Source organism: Lissotriton vulgaris, chromosome 10, assembly GCF_964263255.1.
Source record: "Lissotriton vulgaris chromosome 10, aLisVul1.2, whole genome shotgun sequence".
Taxonomy (NCBI): domain Eukaryota; kingdom Metazoa; phylum Chordata; class Amphibia; order Caudata; family Salamandridae; genus Lissotriton; species Lissotriton vulgaris.
The window spans coordinates 928,318,412-928,338,231 of record NC_141698.1 but is presented as its reverse complement, the minus strand read 5'-3'; the positions used below and the strand labels follow the sequence as shown (position 1 = coordinate 928,338,231).

Below are 19,820 nucleotides of genomic sequence, written 5' to 3'. Positions count from 1 at the left end.
TTATACAACAAAAGAATTCCTTTAATGCCTTATTAATCATAAAGCAACCTTGAAGATTATGCAAACTTACAGTGAGATTTCTACTAAACTACTGCTTGGCGAATCTATAAACAAGAGCTTAAGAGATTATAAATCTAGCTCCTCAACGTTCATCCTTAATATTTTCCCAATCACATTTCCAACTTTCATGGATACAAATAAATATTCCACATGATGACGTACCAGATGGCTCTTCTGCATCTTCTCAGCTACCTTCATAGCTCTATCCAATGTAGCCATCTTCAAAAATAAAGTCTTGATCAGCATAATAATAATAAAAGGGATCTTATCATGCGCAAACATAGCCCAATGGGCGTCAAGGCGCCTAATTCGAAATCCAGCGCATCAAAGCCATTGCCCTCCACGTCTGTCTCAAAGAACCCCACTCACTTTGCCCCACCCATAATTTGGTTCCTTTTTACAAAGGATCAAATTTCAATCCCAATTGGGAAACTGAAATAAGACTTCCCTCAGGGCCCTAGTCTTCCACAACTATTGCCGCTGGTCCTTCATACCACAGCCATTCTCTTACTAATCTTATGACCAACCCCTACCTACAGAGATGGATCCTAAGGCATTTCAGACAGTCATGTAAACTCCACCCACTTCTCTTCTTCCACCAACCAGCAAGTTAGTAAATCTTTCCTAGAAAGATAGCTTAGCAAATCTCTGGAAGCAATGCAGGATAGATATATATATATATATATATTTTTTTTTTCAGCTGGACCTGGCAGTGAACTGGTGATTGCCATAATGGACGAGCTCAGATAAGCCTCTAACATCATCGATGTAAGCACATTCATGCTTCTAGTCTTCACCATGTTTCACACCGTTTACCTCTGGGATCGCCTGTCTGGCAATTGGAAGAAAGATGCTTGCCTCTTTCAAAAGAGAATGGAAAACAGGGGACTTTGCCAAGCGAATCTTTTTACATCTCGTTTGAAAGTCCAGTTCCTTCTTTCATACATCAGTAGAGCGGATCCAGTGTCAGTCAAGTAGGGCTTTCTGCAGACTTTGCGTGGGCCCCTGAACTTAGACGAACCCCCAGGTCTGCTGATTTTGAGGATAGCAACTTAGGTTAAAAAAGCAACTGGCAGACTTAATCCTGGTAACACTATTTTGGAGATCTCTTGGGATTCTCCAATCTCTCTCCCCTCTATCCAGAAATACTGATGAATCCTTCTGGACTCCATAATCCTTTTTCCAGTACTCACAAGAGACACATTTCTTAGTGACCGAGTTGGATGCATTGGTGTGGCAAACTGATTCCCCTGGGTACAAAATGTATGCATGTTAGATTTTTTGCTTTCAGTACCGGAGGGCGTCACAGATGGCTCTCTGTGGGTCGCCTTCTGTTGGCTACCAGTCACACTCCCTACCTCTTTATTCCAGTCTTGCAGGTTCTCTTTCATTCTTGCTTTCTACCCTTTTCTACCTTCTTTCCCCATTTTTGTGTTTTTTCTTTCTTGCTTTAGATCAATGTCTGTTGAGGAAACATGAGTGCTGGGCCCCAAAAACAAGTGCTGTTGGGCCCTACATGGAACCACTGGCTTAAATTAAGCACTACCTATACCCCTCTCAATTTTAACATACACTACATATAGCCTGTCCTTTCAGAAGTACCACATGATGGAGTACTACATTGGAGGAATCCTTCTTGATCAAAGAATTTGTGACTGGAAAATCAAGTGGGTCAGAAGCGCTCACTTTTATAAAGGTAAAGCAGAGAGTGGATGTTCATTCTCTGTTTGCACTCGCAGAAGCAGGTTTGGTTTGGCACTTTCATTTAGAGTGATGCTCCACATGCATGGTCACCTCCAGTGTCCAGCACCCACAACAGAGGCAAAAAGAGGTCATGAGCATTTTGTATCCGCTTATCAACCTGGACATCAATCAGGATGAGAGACAAAAGGCTGGCATCACGTAAAGGACCCTTCACACTCAGAACAGGGACTGCAGTCCCACACCCTCAACCCCACTATCGTTCAAATGCAAACAAATTCTAAAAAGAGCCCGGTCTCCATTTTCCCCCGCTTCAGTGTCTAGGTCTCCTTTTTCCGGCTTAAGTAGTCAGCAATACACTTCCATGGTCTAGAAAAACAACCTCACCATCATCTTCTGCACTAGCAGGCCAGGGGCTTCCAAATAGAACTCTCAGGCCTTATTTACTCTGGCTCACTTGTACACACAATGCACGGACAATAGAGGCTACAATGCATCTATGACCTGGACTGTGATGTTAGAACTAAGACCTGGGTTAGCACATAGAAGCAGAACTTTACATGTGTGAGATAGTAGGCCTTCGTTCCAGTGACTCGTTAAAAAAGTCTGGTCACAACTACAGAGCCAAAAAAACAGTACACTGCCACCACAGTTCTACATGTAAAACCCATAACACGGTCAGTTAAATTAGAGCACACTTGATGTACCCTTACAGGTACAGGATCTCACTCAGGTCAAAGTATAGAGTAGGCTTTCGTGCACACACTAGATTGGCGCAAGGTTGGGTCAAAATAAAAAACAGGATACTAGCTAGTTATGTTTATGCACTCAGGACAGGGGAACATGACTTTATGCAATGGAGTGCCTTTTTGGTTCCACTCGCAGCAATTGGCATGTGAGAATCATTACAAGAAGATGGAAGTTAATTTGTGTAGATGAACACCAAACGAATGGCCATTGGAAAGATTCTCAAAGGAACCAATAAGATTTCCAAGAAAAAAAAGATATGTTGAACAAAACAAGTACAAAAACAGTGTCTGAATTGTTCCAATTGTAATAATGTAACTTAAGGAGAATACTGAACACATCCCAGGGCAGGACAGAAAATCTAATTGGATGAAAGGCAAGTTATGAAAATATGTGTATATATATATATATATATATATATATATATATATAGTGCATCTTATAAAACAACATGGGTTACCTTTTGTAAGCAAGCTAAATGCAGATAACGGTTAACTATACACACATAGAAAAGCAATGTAAAGACTGGAAATGAGAAACCATCATTAGAGGTGCATCTTAAGGCCCTAAATAAAAGCAAATTGCATCAGCTTTGTTTTATGGTGTGGATACTGGTAGAAGAACCATAAAGAGGAGTTAACCAAAATAGAAAAAATAAAAAGGCAGAAGCAAATGTGATGACAAAATTAGGTATGAAATAGCACCCGAAGGGTTGAATAACAGTTTTATCAATGAATGAATATTCGTAATTGTACAGTGGCTGAGTGATGGGACTAAGATGAGAAAGGAAGAAGACTATTGATGTGGTAAGTTGGTGTTTCAGAAGGAGCCTTGATCATAACAGGTACTTCAAATGCAGCACAGCTGCATACAAATAGTTAAGAATAAGGCAGAGGTTAGTGAGTTTGCCAGGAATCATTTATAAAGCAAAAAAGCATAGTGGGAATATGGTTAGAATGACGAAGACAAACTCCAGGACAGCAGTTTTAAAAGGTCTCGCCTTGTATGATTCATTGGAAATTAAACAATTTGATGTGATTAATTGATTCTGGTTACTTTCTTTGCAGTGCGACTGATTTTTTTTTATACCATTACTGAAACTTTTTTTTTTTTTAATGTCAGATCACGTAATCGATGAAACCGCTTTATGGAGTAAGCAAGTAGAGCATTAAGTATTTGACAAAATAGTTTTGCCTTGAGGACAAATGGATTAGAATTCAAATTACTTTAGATTAAAGCATAAATAAGAATGTCCAGTGACATTTTGTTTGATAATCGTGAAGAGCTAGATCGCAATAGTGAGCCCCCCTGTACTTCTGTGAAAATTTGCTACGCTTTTATTGGGACATCTTTTGTTTAACTATCAGACACCATAGTTCAATCAAGTCCCCTGTGTTGCACAAACGTGAATGTCAGCATACTTCAGGGAAAAAACGGACTTTAAAATATTTTGGGATCATGGGTGACTTTTAAAGAAACAGCCCACTAACAGATGATAGTTTCCCATATCCTGTATGGTGGACAATCATACTTCTCCACTCATTCTAGAACACCACCTACCGGTTCTGCCAGCTCAACTGTTGTATTTTTTCCTTGTCCATCTGAAAGGACAAATGAAGATCCACTGGGGTGAACCTAGTGGGAAGTAGGAAAAAAAAAACAATCTCAATTAATGTTACATTACTAATTTAGTTTTTTTTTTTTTAAAAGACAAACACATGTCCTGCAAAACGTAAATATGTGTTAAACAATATCCATGCAAACTCAAGGAATTAAAAATTCAACAAGTTAAGTAAGGTGAAGACCTAAAAAGGATAAAAGGGAGCAAGAAAATGTTCAAAATACTGACTGGCCATATGTCCTCCTAACTAAAGGACAAACAATATGGCTGATCTGGTTACAACAATGGTCAAGAGGCTGTACAGTGATGGTGCAATTAAACCATGTGGGGTTTCGACAAGTTATGACAGAGTGTTATACTAAAGGAAGTTTTCACTCCAAATTGATTTAAGAAAGGGAAGGAGGGAGGTAGGACGGGAGGAACATTGCCTGAGAAAATCAACAGCTAACTGCCCGAGGGTAAACCAAGAGGATAAACTATGCTAATCATCCTTATATATGATGCTGATGTTGGTAAATGTATGAAAATTATAATAATATTGACATTGGTAGATAATCAGCTAAAAAAGTAGCATGTGTACAAAATGTCATTTGGCATCAAGCGCTCTCAAATTGGTTTGGAAAATACACACAGGATCCTAGTTCTATTTGACAAGGCAAATTCCTAAAATCCTATGACAACATTTTGCATTTCAGATGTGCACCATACAATCAGAGCATTCTTCAGACCTTAAAAAAAGCTTTGCCTAGAAAGATTGGAAAGAGTGATTACTGTGGCAAATCATTATGACCCAACTTGAACTAGTACTTTCCATTTTATTAATACTGGTCTCTTCCCAACTAAAACAAAAGCAATCACTTGGACAAAAATCTAAACTGTGCAATCTTTGCAGCTCAATACATTACATGAGCTGCTCAGGGGGTTGATGTGTCTGCTTCGTAAGTCTGAATAAACAGGATGGAATACCAGGGAAGATTCAGCCTTTCATCCATTTGAGGTTGACAAAACGAGTGCCACTGAATTGGGAAAACAGTAGAATATTTACATCACTGACAACCCTAAGTGTGGCAGGCACTGCTCATTGAAGAACAACATCTTCGTCATCAGTTGTAACTAATACCCACACAGCAGAAAATAGTGTAACAGTATTTCTGACTGTACAAAGAAAGTGTTCCTGCTGGATTTTTTTTTTACACTATTGAACAATACATTGGTCACAAAATGATCCAGCTGCAAATAGCATGTATTAAACCAAAGGTGTACTGTTTTTATAAAATCATTTTATATATTTAGGAAATTCAGTGTAAAGTACATCAAATTCAGAGACATATTGTACATAATAAACAAATACAAAATCAATAAAACACCGACGCCCCAAAAAGATAAGCATTAGTTGAAGGGTCTTAAGGAAGCGCAAAAGTGCCTCATAAGTGTCCCAAGATGCCAGGCACAGCCTATAACAGGATAAAGAAAAAGTGCAGAAGTCTTAGAGGAGGACACATGGGACATACAGCAGGCCCACTTACAGGAACTAAACCTCGACCCATTATGATCATCTTTGGAATTATGTCCTCATTCTTATGGGTACCCTGTTATCTAGTGTCAGTCCTGTTCCCTGGTCCTCAGAACTAATGGGGTGGGTGGAGGAGGTGATTTACACATGATGGATCACTACAGCCAGGCACTAGTCCCTTCATTAGTACCCTCCTATTTGGGCAATGATAACTACACTCTAGGGCACTTCTGGGTCTATCAGACTCAACCCTGCCCCCCGGCTGGAGTTTTACCTTCCATATGCTATGGCGTGGCAGCACCAGTACCAGGCAGCTCTGCCACCCTGTCTAACAGGAAACTGTTAATTTTGCCTTCCCACATTTGTTTGGGGGAATCTCATCCACCTTGCCTGTCACCTCCTTTGGACACGCACCCCAATTCAGGAATGGGTCCCTCCACTTTAGGGCATTTCAGGGTCCATCAAACCCAATTCCCTCCAAGTCTGGAGTTTAACTCTCTGGGCACCAGTGATTTAAGGGTGGTCTGTACATTCACAACAGACAGGTATGCCATAACACGTGAACCGTGACAAAGCATGTAATATTCGGTGTTGCAGATAGTAAGTGAATCGATCATACTTTAGGTTCTCGATTCATTTTTTCTCCCCTAGCTCTTTACAAAGGAGCTGCAACTATTAATTTTATGAATTTATCCTTGACTGTATTATTATTGCATGCTGTAATACTATTCAACCATGTATACACATTATTTTAATATTTGATTTGTATACCGCAACACAACAATATCGCCAACACTTTACTTGGTTAGATACCTTGAAGGTCCCTTGTCGATGTGGAGCCCACAGTCATTTATGTGCACTATATTGGTGGGGAATTCTCATGTGATCAAGACTGCTGGGCAGTCGAAACATGTAATGAGAAGATGAATTAAACATACTGTTGCTGCAACTTCTACTGTGTCCTGAGAGTGAGTTTTACATGTTACATTTTTAAGATTAATTTCCGGCGTGCTCCATCGACACGTGCACCACCTCTCTGGTCCTGAAAGGAGCCCTTCTTGCGGTGGATTATATATCACACATATACACACACACACACACACACACACACAAAAACCCCCAGCGTTCTAGAGCACTCAGGCAATACCGCAACTCAGAGGGTCACAACGTGTGAAACCAGAGTGCCCCCGAAGTATGGTGACAGAAGGAAATGAAGTGCTCTTCGTCCTGATGACAGAGGTACTTTCGGAGCAGGAGCCACAAAATGCTGCTGCCCGGTGGTGAGGCGCAATGATACGAAAAAACTGAAATCAGTGAGAACTGAAATTGATTTTTTTTAAAGGTCATAATTACAACTTGAAACGGATTGCTGGTTTTAATAATAACGGCGTATTTTGGACAGTGAGTTTCCTACTTTTGATCGCACCTTAACAACAATGGTCTGTGATTTATTTAATGTGCCATTGGTCAAAGATTCATTCTGAAATGGAGTTTGGTGCCGAAAGCAGAAGTATTTTTACTATTGTAGTCATACTGGACTCACGTGCACACTATTTAAACTCATACAAACCGGCACTCTGAATTATTGAGAAAGGCTGCAAGAGACAGTTGAAATGCGTCCAATATTCAAGCTGCTGTGAATACAAATAATAAAGAAAAGAATACCTTGCGCCCAGAGTGCAGACTTCTTGATTATACATATACACACACACACACACACATACATACACCCACACATACACACACACAATTTCATTTAAGAATTCTGCGTTAATCATGGAAGACTCCAGCATAGCATTTCATTTTTCTTTAAAAAAAAAAAAAACTAGTTGAAACACTAGGCACAATAAAATAAGTTAAAAGAGAAGTGAGCTCAAATCGATAAAAAATCATTCATATATAAAACTTAGGATCAAGCAGTAACTTCGAGGTTAAAATGTCCACAAATAGTCTCTCAGCCCTCTGCGTTCCTCTCGTTGCAATTCCATACCCTCCGCCCTCCCCCACCATACCACCTCCCCACGCTAAACATCTGGGTCTGGTGGCCTAGCCGACTTCCACCTCATCGTTATTGTTCTCTTAGCCAGTATGAGGGCCAAGTCGGCGAAGCGGGTTGCCACGCTCTTTTTCCTTTCGGTAGGTCCCAATCCCAACAAACTATATGTATTGGAATTAGGAGGAGTGCAGACAGAAGTGGCCGAGTTCTAAACAAGAGATAACATTCTGTAAATGCAGATAAAGTACTATGTGTTGCTTAGTTAGCGGGAGGGGGGAGTTGTTGTATTTGGTAAGCGGGGAACAAACAGAAATATGAAAGCCAATATAATGTATACGGATATATGCAACTACATGGACCTAACCAATTGTTCTGTGATTAATACAATGTTTTCAAATTGTAACTGTCCATGATCAATACCGGAAATAAACATTTTTAAAAAAAATAAGATCACATTTAACTGGAAATTATGAGAGAAGAAATAAAGTGCACGGGGAGATTTAAGAAAACCATTGTATCGTTATTTCCTACAGCGCAGAGCAATTTTCGAAAACCTCCTAATACATAACACTCGTGGTCAGAAAACATACGGAGAAAATAAAATTCAGGTCTACGGTAGACTGATGAAATTCACATACTTTTATGACTGGTGCTAGGTATTTACCCCTGGCTGTCTCATAAAATTTACAGGAAAGAAACAAAAACAAGAAAAGGAAATGAACCAATTATTGAGTAGAGAATTCATCACACAGGCTGTATTTAAGTTTCACTTTCAAAAGAAGGAGGCAACGCTACGGAACATGTGCACTTTGAGAAACATGAATACTGGGGAGAGGATGTAGTCGTTCAACATCCTGCGATTCTGGGCAAATCACTTAATCTGCCATTTCCTAACAGAAATTAATGTTTTCTGATGTAACGAAACTGGTGCTCATGTAAAGCGCTCTGATACCAGATGTCTGTTTTAGTTTGCGCTATATAAAACTAAAATTTTTTTTTTTTTTAAAAACAACTTAAAAAGGAAGCTCCTGTTCAGGAATACAGTTGCTTGTTGCTGCTCTTCCGTTTTGCGAATTGTGCCCCGTGTAGCAGTGTGCAAATCTTAAGTTGCTTTTTACACTGCAACAGTCGTTTCGTTTCTTAAACTTTATTCGATTGTTTTAAAAAACATCATAAAAGTATACAGAATAAAACATTGCACATACGAAGTTACAACACCAGGGGAAGTACATATCATACGGTTGGGCAAGAAGGTTTAGCATAAAATGTAAAGATTCGTGTACATAAATTAGGGGAAAACCATACTTTGTCTTGCTGAGATAGATTTTAGAATAAAGGTAGCAGTAAAGAAACAAATCTGGGCTCGCAAGTGAAAATAATAACTTCATTGCATTTCCTGTGGTATACGTAGAATATTTCAGAAACATAGGTTTAAGATAATAAATGCGCTGAGCTTTGTACAAAGGGCAGAGTAGGAGAAAGTGCAGTGTGCTTTGTTTAGTTAAACAGTCACACGGACAAGGGGTAACAGAATGGCGTTTCATTGTAGGAAAAGCAACCAAATTATGTACAATGCCTAGTCTCAGTCTTGAAAGTACAAATTGATGAGACCGTCTACTAATGGCATTAAGATACATAGGTATACCAGAAACATCATCTTTAAGGGAATAATAAAAAACATGAGTAGAATACTCTTTTGTGGCAGTTATCCGCAAATCGGTTTTGACCCGCAAAAATTCATTTTTTACCTCCTGTTTGGTCAGAGAATTAATACATACAGGATCTTTACTCACATCCATATCAAACAGATCCTAACAGTTGAAATCACATATTTTAGCCAAGGAATGTTAGAGACTTTTTCTAGAAGTAGACAGTCCTTGATAATGTCTTTAGTAAAGGCAGTTTCAGACTTGGTAAAAATGGATTTCCAGACCAACAGTGGCCTCAGTTCGATTAGGTCAGCTAAATAGTCCAGATCTAATTCCATGTGCGTTAAGACAGTGGATGCCGAGGGTGGGAGGCAAAGCAACCGTTTGAGGAACATATTTTCTGCAATTTGCAAGGCCCTTACATTACAATGTCCCCAAACCCCGGAACCGTACAATGCTACCGATGTACATCTATGTTTGTATATATTCAACATATCTATGATACGGCGGCTTCCCACTTTTGAAGCAAAGCGAAAGACGCCTAGGGAGGCTTTCCCCATTCTTGCTTTAACATTAGTTTGTTCTGGGACCCAGGAACCTCTGTTATTAAAAGTAACGCCCAGATAACAAAAATTATCAACAGTCTCAATGCGGTTTTCCTTAAAATAAAAGGGTTTAAAATGTTTTATCTTTTTGCCACACACCATAACAAAAGTTTTAGAATTGTTAATTTTAAGTTTCTTCCCCTGGATAAAATCGTAAAAACCATTCATCAATTTTTGAAGGCCTATGGGGGTCCTGGAGAGTAAGACAGTATCGTCGGCATAGAGTAATACTGGTATAGGAAGACCTCCTGCTTGAGGGGCATCAGCTTGGATTTTCTTTAAATCTTGCTCGACTGAATTAATAAAGAGCGAGAAAAGCAACGGGGCCAAAACACATCCCTGTCGGATGCCAGATCTTACCTTAATCTTTCTTGTGCACTACCCCGCTGGTTCATAATGAATTTGGGCCGATAGATTGGAATAAAGTCTAGCTAAGAAGTGGATAATAGCAGGGGGGGGGCACCCATACCCAATAAGGTTGACCACAACAAAGTGTGGTCAACCAGATCGAAGGCGCTAGAAAGATCTGCAAAACACAGGTACAGAGATCCCGGTTTGGCCTTGGTGTATTTTCCAATTAGAAGGTTCAGGTTAATACATTGTTCTATAGTACCAAGACCTTTTCTAAAGCCATATTGGGATAGGACGAGAATATTATAATCTGTAGCCCATTCTTCCAATCGTGATAGTAAGACCCTACTCAGGATTTTTAATGAGGAGTCAAGAAGGGAGATAGGGCGGTAGTTCTTGGCCTCTCCTCTATCCCCCTTCTTATAGATAGGAATTATAATGGATTCACCCCAACTTGACAGAGTCTTGTTTTCCACAGCAGCATTATAGGCTAGGGTTAGTAATGGACTCCACAGGGCCAAATCATATTTATAAAGGTCAATTGGTACCCCATCTGGGCCAGGTGCCTTCCCTCCTTTGCTATTCTTTATAGCCATGTCTACTTCATGAATCACGATTCCCAGGGGTTCAACTGGAGTGATAAGGTTGTTACAGATGTTATCGTTAGACTCTCCGTTTGGGTCAAAAATCCCTGAGAAATGTAAAACCCAACTATCTTCGCTTACTTGAGCGGTAAGGACTGGGAATTCTTCCTTTTGGAGGAATGGGCTTTTAATAGTGCTCCAGAACAACTTGCTGTCCCGGAGGGCTGCTGCTTTATTAAAATCGTCCCAGGCTAATTCTCTGAGCTCTTGTTTCCTGTGTTTCAATTCAATGTTGTAATTGGCCCAGACTGCAACAGTCAATACCAACAATGATAATAATGCATCTCCAGGCGACAAAACTGGTATAATTAGGAGAAGCCACCTGTAGTAATGTACACATACACAGGTGTATATTTTCCGTCTTTATTCCTTAAGCAGGACGGTAGCACAAGGATGCCCACAGCAGCAACACAAACTCTTCAAGAATGAGGTAGCACATTCCAAGCCTCTTTATTAATACCCATTTCGTAGAGCATTACATTCTACACATTCAAAATTATTCTATGGTAGCCATTGTCAGTCTTCCATTTGTAAGTGCATCCAGTAATCAGAAAGCTGCAAAAAGTCAATCTTAGCACGCCGATGCTAGCTCTTACCTCTCCTTTTACCGCACAGGCAAACCATATGACAGAATACTTGTGTGGGACAATGTTGCACCAAATAAACGCCCAAAGGTACAAGCCTCGTAGTGTTTCTTTTCGCTTCTTCCACACTGCAGTTTCAAAGTGTGGCACGGTTTTAAAAAATTCTCCAGCTAGTCCCAAAATCTGTGTAGTAATGTACACAGGTGTATTTTTTCCTTCTTTATTCTAGTAGGACGGTAGTACAAGGATGCCCACAGAAACACAAACTCCTTAAAATTATTTGGCACATTCCACGCCCCTTTATTAATACCCTTTCCATATGGCATCATTACATTCTACACTTTCTAAATTCCCTCAACCCAACCTAGTAATACAACCTCATTACTACACCATCAATGTGAAGATTTTAATTCATTTTAGCAGCCAGTATTTATTGCAAATCACTAAGAGCTGTAATCCCAAAAGGTTTCCAACTAACACAAATCATTGGGGAATGGTGATGTAAAAACAGTTGGGGAAAAAGGTTTTGGAAAAAAAGGTACAAAGGTTGGTGTTTTAATAAACATAAGGTGCGGAGTCTGTCTTTGGCTGTCCTAGTAATAAAGTGACCTTTTATGCTATGAGCAGAAATATGTGGAGTGTCTTCATTGCGCGATGGGTCCCGGGGGGACTTGGCATGAGCCGGTGTCCCCTCGGGATTGTTCGCGCATTGCGACCTCCCACGGGAGGTGATTGGTTGGGGTGTGGGAGGGGCTTGGGAAGACTACGTCACTCGCAGCGAGTGAGGAGGCGGTGTTGTCGTTCTGCCCACCCGCCCGATGTTTGGTAGGGTGGTCGGGTATGTTTCTTTTGTATTTTTTGTCAGTTATTCAAAAAAAAATGTAAAATATATATGTATATATATATATATATATATATTACAAGGCAATGTCACTCTAGGGCAGCGTGGATAGTGCTCCTTTTTTGTTATATGTTGGTTAGGCGTGATTTAGGAGTTAGGATAGTCTAGAGCGGACATATCCTTTCTCTCTGGGGGGGTTGGGGGAGGGTAGGTGGATAAGGGAAAAGAAAAGTTGGAAGAAAACCTTTGGTTGGGATAAAAACAGTTTTGGAAAAATGATGGAATCATTGGGGAATGGTGATGTAAAAACAGTTGGGGAAAAAAGTTTTGGAAAAAAGGTACAAAGGTTGGTGTTTTAATAAACATAAGGTGCGGAGTCTATCTTTGGCTGTCCTAGTAATAAAGTGACCTTTTATGCTATGAGCAGAAATGTGTGGAATGTCTTCATTGCGCGAAGGCGAAAACATGTTCAAGTAATTGTTAAATAATCATGAAAAGTAAGTGTGTTTAGAGTAGTACAGAACAACCCTTAAAAGCGCAAGCACGGAAAAGACACAAGTTACTCTATGGGGTTACGAAGGGCCTGAGAGTGTGTCTACCATGAACAACACACAGTGGATGACTAACACAATACAAGGCATGCTTGGACTTCTAATTTAAGGTAAATTCCACCACCCTTGAAACTAGAGTCCTTGAGAAGATGCGACATGGAGCTGCCCATACATATCGTTGTCAAAGCAGTGGCATCGCTAAAAGTGAAAACATTTCGGGGCTGGATGGGGACACATTGTGTCGCAGAAAAAAGTGGTGGGGCCACCTACAAATATATATATACACACACACACTAAAAATGTTTAAAAGTGTGTGTGTATATATATCACGCAAATACATAGATTTAGACGAATGAAATCAATGCAATTAAAAGGTAGATAACCAAATTAAAGTATGCGATGTATGTTTGTTGTTTCAGCATCGTTTCCTAAAATATTCAGCAGCTGGGGGGGGGGGGGCGTAAGACAAAAAGAGCTAGGGTACGGGGCTCCTCTCCCCCTCTCATCTACCCGCCAGAAAGCTACATCATGCCTGGCTAAACTGACTCCAGGGTAATCGTGACTTATAGGTCCCGCACATACGAAATTATTTCCTGTCGCAGGCTTACCTTCTGCACACGCCCCACGAAACAGACTGGCTTGCCGATGTACTGAGCCAACATACTAGCGTTGATGCGCGTTCTCGGTACCTCGTGGATGTCACCCATTGTCGATGGCACTCCTCAAACTACGGTCCAGAAGAACTACAAACTCTCAATGTTTAGTGGCGGGAACTGGCCACATCCGCCCTGAGCCTTCCCTATTGGAGGAGACTATGAGGTATCCATGGACATAGAAGACGGAAAATCTTTATGCTTTTGTTGAATAACACGTCTAGATGTGTCCTACTTTCATCTCGAAACAAACTCAGACTGTGATTACTACATCCAACGCTACGTGAAAGCTAGACCGCGTACCTTGTAAAGTGTCACGTGGTAGCCATGTTAGGCGTAGGTAAATTGGCCTTGCTTCTTGGGACTAATGGCGATTCTCACACCATTGGATGGTTTACCTAAAAGTACGACGTCACGGGATACGTTACGCCTACTCAAGGTTTATGACGCTGGAAGCTGGGCTGAGAAGGAGTCATCGGTAAACATTGGAGCACCCAGGATGTGCTGACTGTGCACAGTTCAGCTTACCATACAACATTGGAACAGTGTAACGATTGGCCTCGTGGGCAGACCGGTAGGTACGTCCAGCGAGCTAATCACAACATTTACTGAAATGTAGTCTCTTGTAATGCAGATTTCCTTACTGGCGATTTCTTGACAGGTCTTGTGATTGCGGTGAGTGTGCGCGCGCCTCGTGGTTATACTCACACCCTTGGATAGTGTTGCCCGCAACCTCATCTCACTGTCGAGGTAAAGTTCCAATATTCTGGATAATGTTAACATTTCATCCCCCCTTTAAACACATTTTCGTTGTTATTTATGTATTTATTTTATTTATGCGTTTTTATATAGCGCGGACTTTACCCGAAGGCGTCAGAGCGCTTCACAATAGGAACAGTAATGATACATGAGGAGAGAATTACAAGTGAACAAATTACAAAAGCAAACGTTAAGTTACATGAGGCAAAAGTGACAATTGTGAGCAAACAGAATACATGAGGTAGCTAACGGTGAATTACATGAGGAAAAGTGACATGTGTGCAGGTTACAAGAGAAAACAAAGTACAATTAGAGGTATAATACTGCAATATATGGCAGACACTCAAGCACAAGAACAAACGTTACATTGGCAATGGTGCCACTTGTGCAAGTATCAAAAGCAAACAAAATGTGAGAGGTAGCAAACTGTGTCACAAGAGAAAAGTGGCGTGTGCATGTTACAAAAGAGTACCAAACACAGGTACAAGGATAATACTGCAATAAATGGCAAACACTCCAACCACAAGAACACACAGGGAAGGCACTTCCATAGTCATGGAGAATAGAATTTTCAGTAATGGGAGGTCTTCCTTCAGATAATAGAGAGGGTGTGAATTAAATTTGGAAGTGTTTTTGGAGGAGGAGAACGTTGAGGTCCGTTTTGAAGGCCTGGGAGGTGGTGGTGGTCCGGAGCTGAGGCGGAAGTGAGTTCCAGATTCTCACTGTGTCGCCTGAAAACGATTGGGCCATCGATCTTTCCTTCTTGAAAGTGGGAGGTTCAAGTAGTACATTTTCCGCATTATGAGATGGTCTAGAGCCTCCAGAGAGTTTCAGTTTATTTGCCAGGTAGCGAGGAGAGGAGGAGTGCAAGCTTTGTGGGTGATACAGGCAGTCTTGTAGATAGCTCTAGCCTCAATTGGAAGCCAGCGGAGGGTCAAGTCAAGTCAAGTCAATTAATTTATATAGCGCGCTACATACCCAGAGGGTCTCAAGGCGCTTGTAGAAGGATGGGGAATTACTTGTCGAATATCCATGTTTTAAGTTGCTTTCTGAATGCTAGGTGGTTCTGAGTGAGGCGAAGGTGAGTGGGAAGTGAGTTCCAGGTTTTAGCCGCCAGGTAGGAGAAGGATCTTCCTCCCATGGTGGTTTTGTTAATGTGGGGTACAGCAGCAAGGGCTTGGTTGGCAGATCGTAACTGGCGGGAGGGGGTGTAGAAGGAAAGTCGTGTGTTGAGGCATTCGGGTCCAAGTTCGTGTAGTGCTTTGTGTGCGTGGGTTAGGAGGCGGAATGTTATCCTCTTATTGATGGGAAGCCAGTGGAGGTTTTTCAGGTGGTCAGAAATGTGGTCTATACGCGGGATGTCTAGTATGAGTCTGGCTGATGCGTTCTGGATGCGTTGGAGTTTTTTCTGGAGTTTTGCGGTGGTTCCGGTGTATAAGGTGTTTCCGTAGTCCAGGCGGCTTGTAACCAGTGCGTGGGTGACCGTTTTTCTAGTTTCGGTAGGGATCCAGCGAAATGTTTTTTTGAGCATGCGAAGAATGTTGAAACAAGATGATGAGACAGCGTTGACTTGTCTGGTCATCGAAAGTGAGAAGTCCAGGATGACGCCCAGGTTCCGTGCGTGGTCCATCGGGATGGGTGCTTTTCCAAGGGCCTCTGGCCACCAAGAGTCGTCCCAGGCGGAGGGGGAGGTACCTAAGATGAGGACTTCTGTTTTGTCTGAGTTCAGTTTCAGACGGCTGTGCTTCATCCACACGGCTACTTCTTTCATTCCTTCATGTAGGTTTGTTTTGGCGGTGTTAGGGTCTTTGGTGAGTGAGAGGATCAGTTGAGTGTCATCAGCGTAGGAGATGATGTTGAGGTTGTGTTGGCGTGCGATGGCTGCGAGGGGGCTCATGTATACGTTGAAGAGGGTGGGACTGAGTGAGGATCCTTGTGGCACGCCGCAAATGACTTCAGTGGCCTCTGACTTGAATGGTGGCAGGCGGACTCTCTGAGTTCTTCCGGCAAGGAACGAGGTGATCCATTCCAGTGCTTTTCCTTGGATTCCGATGTTTCTGAGGCGTTGTAAAAGGGTGCTGTGACAGACTGTGTCGAAGGCTGCGGAGAGGTCAAGGAAGATGAGGGCGACTGTGTCTCCATTGTCCAGTAGAGTTCGAATGTCGTCTGTTGCTGCGATGAGTGCGGTCTCAGTGCTGTGTTTGTCTCGGAAGCCGGACTGTGAGGAGTCGAGGGATTTGTTGGTTTCGAGGAAGGCGGCGAGCTGGTTGTTGACAGCTTTTTCGATGACTTTGGCCGGGAATGGAAGGAGCGAGATGGGGCGGTAGTTTTTGAGTTCGGTGGGGTCAGCTGTGGGTTTTTCAGAATGGCGCTGAGTTCGGCATGTTTCCAACTTTCCGGGAAGGTGGCGGAGTTGAGGGAGCAGTTGATGACGTCACGGAGGTGTGGTGCTATGATGGAGTCTGCTTTGTTGAAGATGTGGTGAGGGCAAGGGTCTGTGGGGGATCCTGAGTGGGTGGAGTTCATCAGGCAGATGGTGTATTCAGTGGAGATTGGATTCCAGTCATTAAGGATGTACAAGGGGGGTGACGGTGCGGCAGAAGTTTGGGTGGGTTGGTCTCCGTGTTGGTTGGTGAAGCTGTTGTGGATGTCTGCGATTTTGTCGTGGAAGAATGAAGCTAGGGAGTCGCAGAGGGTTTGAGAGGGAGTGATGTCGTTGGAGTTGGCAGTGGGGTTAGTAAACTTTTTGACGATGTTGAATAATTCCTTGCTGTTGTGGGCGTTGTTGTCTAGTTGATCTTTGAATGCGGCTTTCTTGGCAGTCCGGATCAGTTGGTGGTGTATGCGAGTGGCGTTTTTGAAGGCGTCCTTGGTGCTGGTGTTTGGGTCTTTTTTCCAGGCCTTCTCAAGGGAGCGACAGAGTTTCTTGGATTTCTTAAGATCATCGTTGAACCAGGGGGCGTTTTTGCTGCCTAGTTTGATTTGACGTTTTTTCAAAGGTGCTAGGTTGTCGGCGCTGTTGGTTAGCCATTGAGTGAGGTTAACGGCTGCTTGGTTGGGGTTCGAAGAGTGGGCAGGGGGGTTTTGAAGAAGCGATGAGGAGATTTGGTCAATGGTGATTTTGTTCCAGTTTCTTCGCAGAGTAGGTTGAGGATGGTTGTGCGTTGTGGTCTTTTTGTAGATAAAGTGAACGCAGCTGCGGTCCGTCCAATGGAGAGCTGTGGTGTGACTGAAGGAGATATGTTTGCTGGAGGTGAAGATAGGGTCGAGTGTGTGACCTGCGTGGTGAGTGGGGGTATTAACAAGTTGTTTGAGTCCGAGGTTGGCGAGATTGTCCAGAAGGGTGGTGGTGTTGTTGTCATTGCTTTTTTCTAGGTGAAAATTGAGGTCTCCCAATAGAATGTAGTCCTCGGAGGGGAGGGCGTGTGGGGTGATAAAGTCAGTGATGTCGTCACTGAATTGTGCACGGGGTCCTGGAGGCCAGTAGAGGAGGGTGCCTCTGAGTGTGGTCTTGGGGTCGGTGTGGATCTGGAAGTGGAGGTGTTCGGCGCTAGCGAGGTTGACGTCTGAGCTGGTTGAGATGCGGATGGAATTCTTATGGACGATGGCGATACCTCCTCCTGCTTGGTAGGTGCGGTCTTTTCGGATGATCTTGTATCCTTCCGGGATGGCAATGGTGATGTCTGGGGCTGAGGAGGCGTTCATCCATGTTTCTGTTAGGAAGGCAACGTCTGGGGAGATGGTGTCTAGTAGATTCCAAAGGTCGATGGCATGTCTGTGGACCGAGCGGGTGTTGAGCAGGATGCATTTTAGGTGGTTGGTGTCGGATCTTTGTTTGGAGTTAGTGGATGAAGAGTTGGTCTTGGTGCTGTCGTACTTGCAGGAGTTGCAAGTGAAGGGTCCATGGGTGTGTCCAGGAGCGGCTTGGGCGCAGTTGGGGAGTCGGCCGGGGTTTAGGGCTAAGAGGGTGGAGGCGTCATATGTAAAGCGGGTGGGGTGGGAGGTACGGGGGCCAGAGGGTCTGGCGCTGGGCGCGGTACAGGCGCGGACGGGCGTAGACGGGCTTACCTTTGGTGCACCTTCGGCGCGGCCGTAGCGCGTGGACGCTGCGCGTTGATTCATCTGGAATAAATGGAGAGTGGAGGGGGCGGAGCGTGGGAGGGTCAGCTGGGAGGCGGGGAGGAGACACGGGCAAAAGTAAATAAACAATAAGATGGCCGCTCGGTAGCTAAATCGAAACTGGGGCAAAGCCGGAGTTCGAGTTCGTGTAAGGTTCCCAATGAAAGTATTTAGTCACGCTTCTTATGTAAATTCGATCAGCTGCACTACAATGCTAGGTATGCAAAAATGAAATGCCAAAAAGAACGATACCAAGCGCACACAATGTAACATATACAGCACTTAAAAAGCGGAATAGAAACGATACCAAGCGCTATAAACTGCGCAATGCGCTGTGTCAGAGCAGGCAGGCAGCAGGTCTCAGGACAGGCAGGCAGCGGGGAGAGAAGCGTCCGATGTGCGAGCCGAGTGCAGGGTGAGCGACCGCAATGGAGGTATGATGTGGTCGCTTCTTTTGGCCCCATAAATAAAACGAGCCAGGTGGGATTTAGGGAGGCCAGTAAGAAGAGAATTGCAGTAGTCCAGTCTGGAGGTGACATACTTGTTTCAATCACATGACCCTCTTCATAATCAAACTCAGGGATTCAAGTGGGATAAAAAAAAGTTGGGGGGTGTTCAGAGCCATAACCATGAATGTTTTCTAAGAGGCGTGGACCCGGTATTTTGGGGCTCGGCTTAAAACATTTCAGCTAAAACCTCATATTTAAGGACCAGGAGTAGAGTAGAACTAAGAGTAATGAAGGTTACCAGTAAGTAATCAGGACATTTGGTCACTCACTTTGCAGCTATTTAAAAGTCTCACACAATTTGCTTCGCGTAATTTGATAAACGGGTCGGGGGGGCGAGGGGGCTGAGGAAATGTTTTTGCCAAACGAGTTTATACTATGCTTGTGAGAGCCACATGCTGTGTTCTGTTATTCACATTGGTATAGCGACGGAAATAATTTTTATGGCACTGGATTGTATTCTTAGTGCATTCTTTCACATGGGTCTGCTGCGTAGGCTATCAATCACAAAAGAGGAACCATCCGTTGATAGTGGATGTTCCGATTCAGATAACAATTTGTCACGTTAATGTAGATTTTCCGAGTAATTTATGAAGGAAAGTCTTAATTATAATAAAGCCACAGATGCAAGAATTATGCTTTCTAATCTTGCTTTATATTTAATCCCTATACTGGGGTAAATTTTTGACATTATTCAGCATTCTGTCCATCAATTGTTGTTTTGCATTTGTCACCTCAAGTGAGACTGGTACACCCAGACGTAGGTCCCGTGCTCTCAATGCCAATGAAGTCAAGCTACCTTGGCTGATGAGGGGTGATACCCTGAAACCGGTCCAAGCATGCTTGTTTCTAGTCCAGGGAAGACCTGGCTTGGCAGTTCGGTCTGGACTGTTCCCTTGAGGCACAGGGTCAAGACTGAT

At 42.8% G+C, this 19,820-nt stretch overlaps 2 protein-coding genes across 9 annotated transcripts in view; one reads left to right on the top strand and one right to left on the bottom strand.

Annotated features, from left to right (window-relative positions):
* Positions 1–13,760, bottom strand: part of RPA3 (replication protein A3) — a 43,020-nt gene extending 29,260 nt beyond the window's left edge. The window contains exons 1-2 of the mRNA XM_086941921.1: positions 13,472–13,760; positions 4,069–4,143 (exon numbers count right to left, since the gene is read on the bottom strand). Of these exons, the coding sequence (XP_086798047.1) occupies positions 4,069–4,143; positions 13,472–13,570 (174 nt within the window). The 5' untranslated portion in view covers positions 13,571–13,760. The remainder of the gene's footprint in view (positions 1–4,068; positions 4,144–13,471) is intronic.
* A 285-nt stretch (positions 13,761–14,045) lies between these two features.
* UMAD1 (UBAP1-MVB12-associated (UMA) domain containing 1) overlaps positions 14,046–19,820 on the top strand; it is a 73,563-nt gene continuing 67,788 nt past the window's right edge. For 2 of the 8 annotated variants that reach the window (XM_086941920.1, XM_086941915.1), the window contains exons 1-2: positions 14,046–14,090; positions 14,178–14,266. The gene's annotated coding sequence lies outside the window, so the exon portion shown is untranslated. Of the gene's footprint in view, positions 14,095–14,177; positions 14,267–19,820 lie in introns of all 8 variants that reach the window. The other 6 variants (XM_086941918.1, XM_086941914.1, XM_086941919.1 and 3 more) reach the window with 3 other exon arrangements.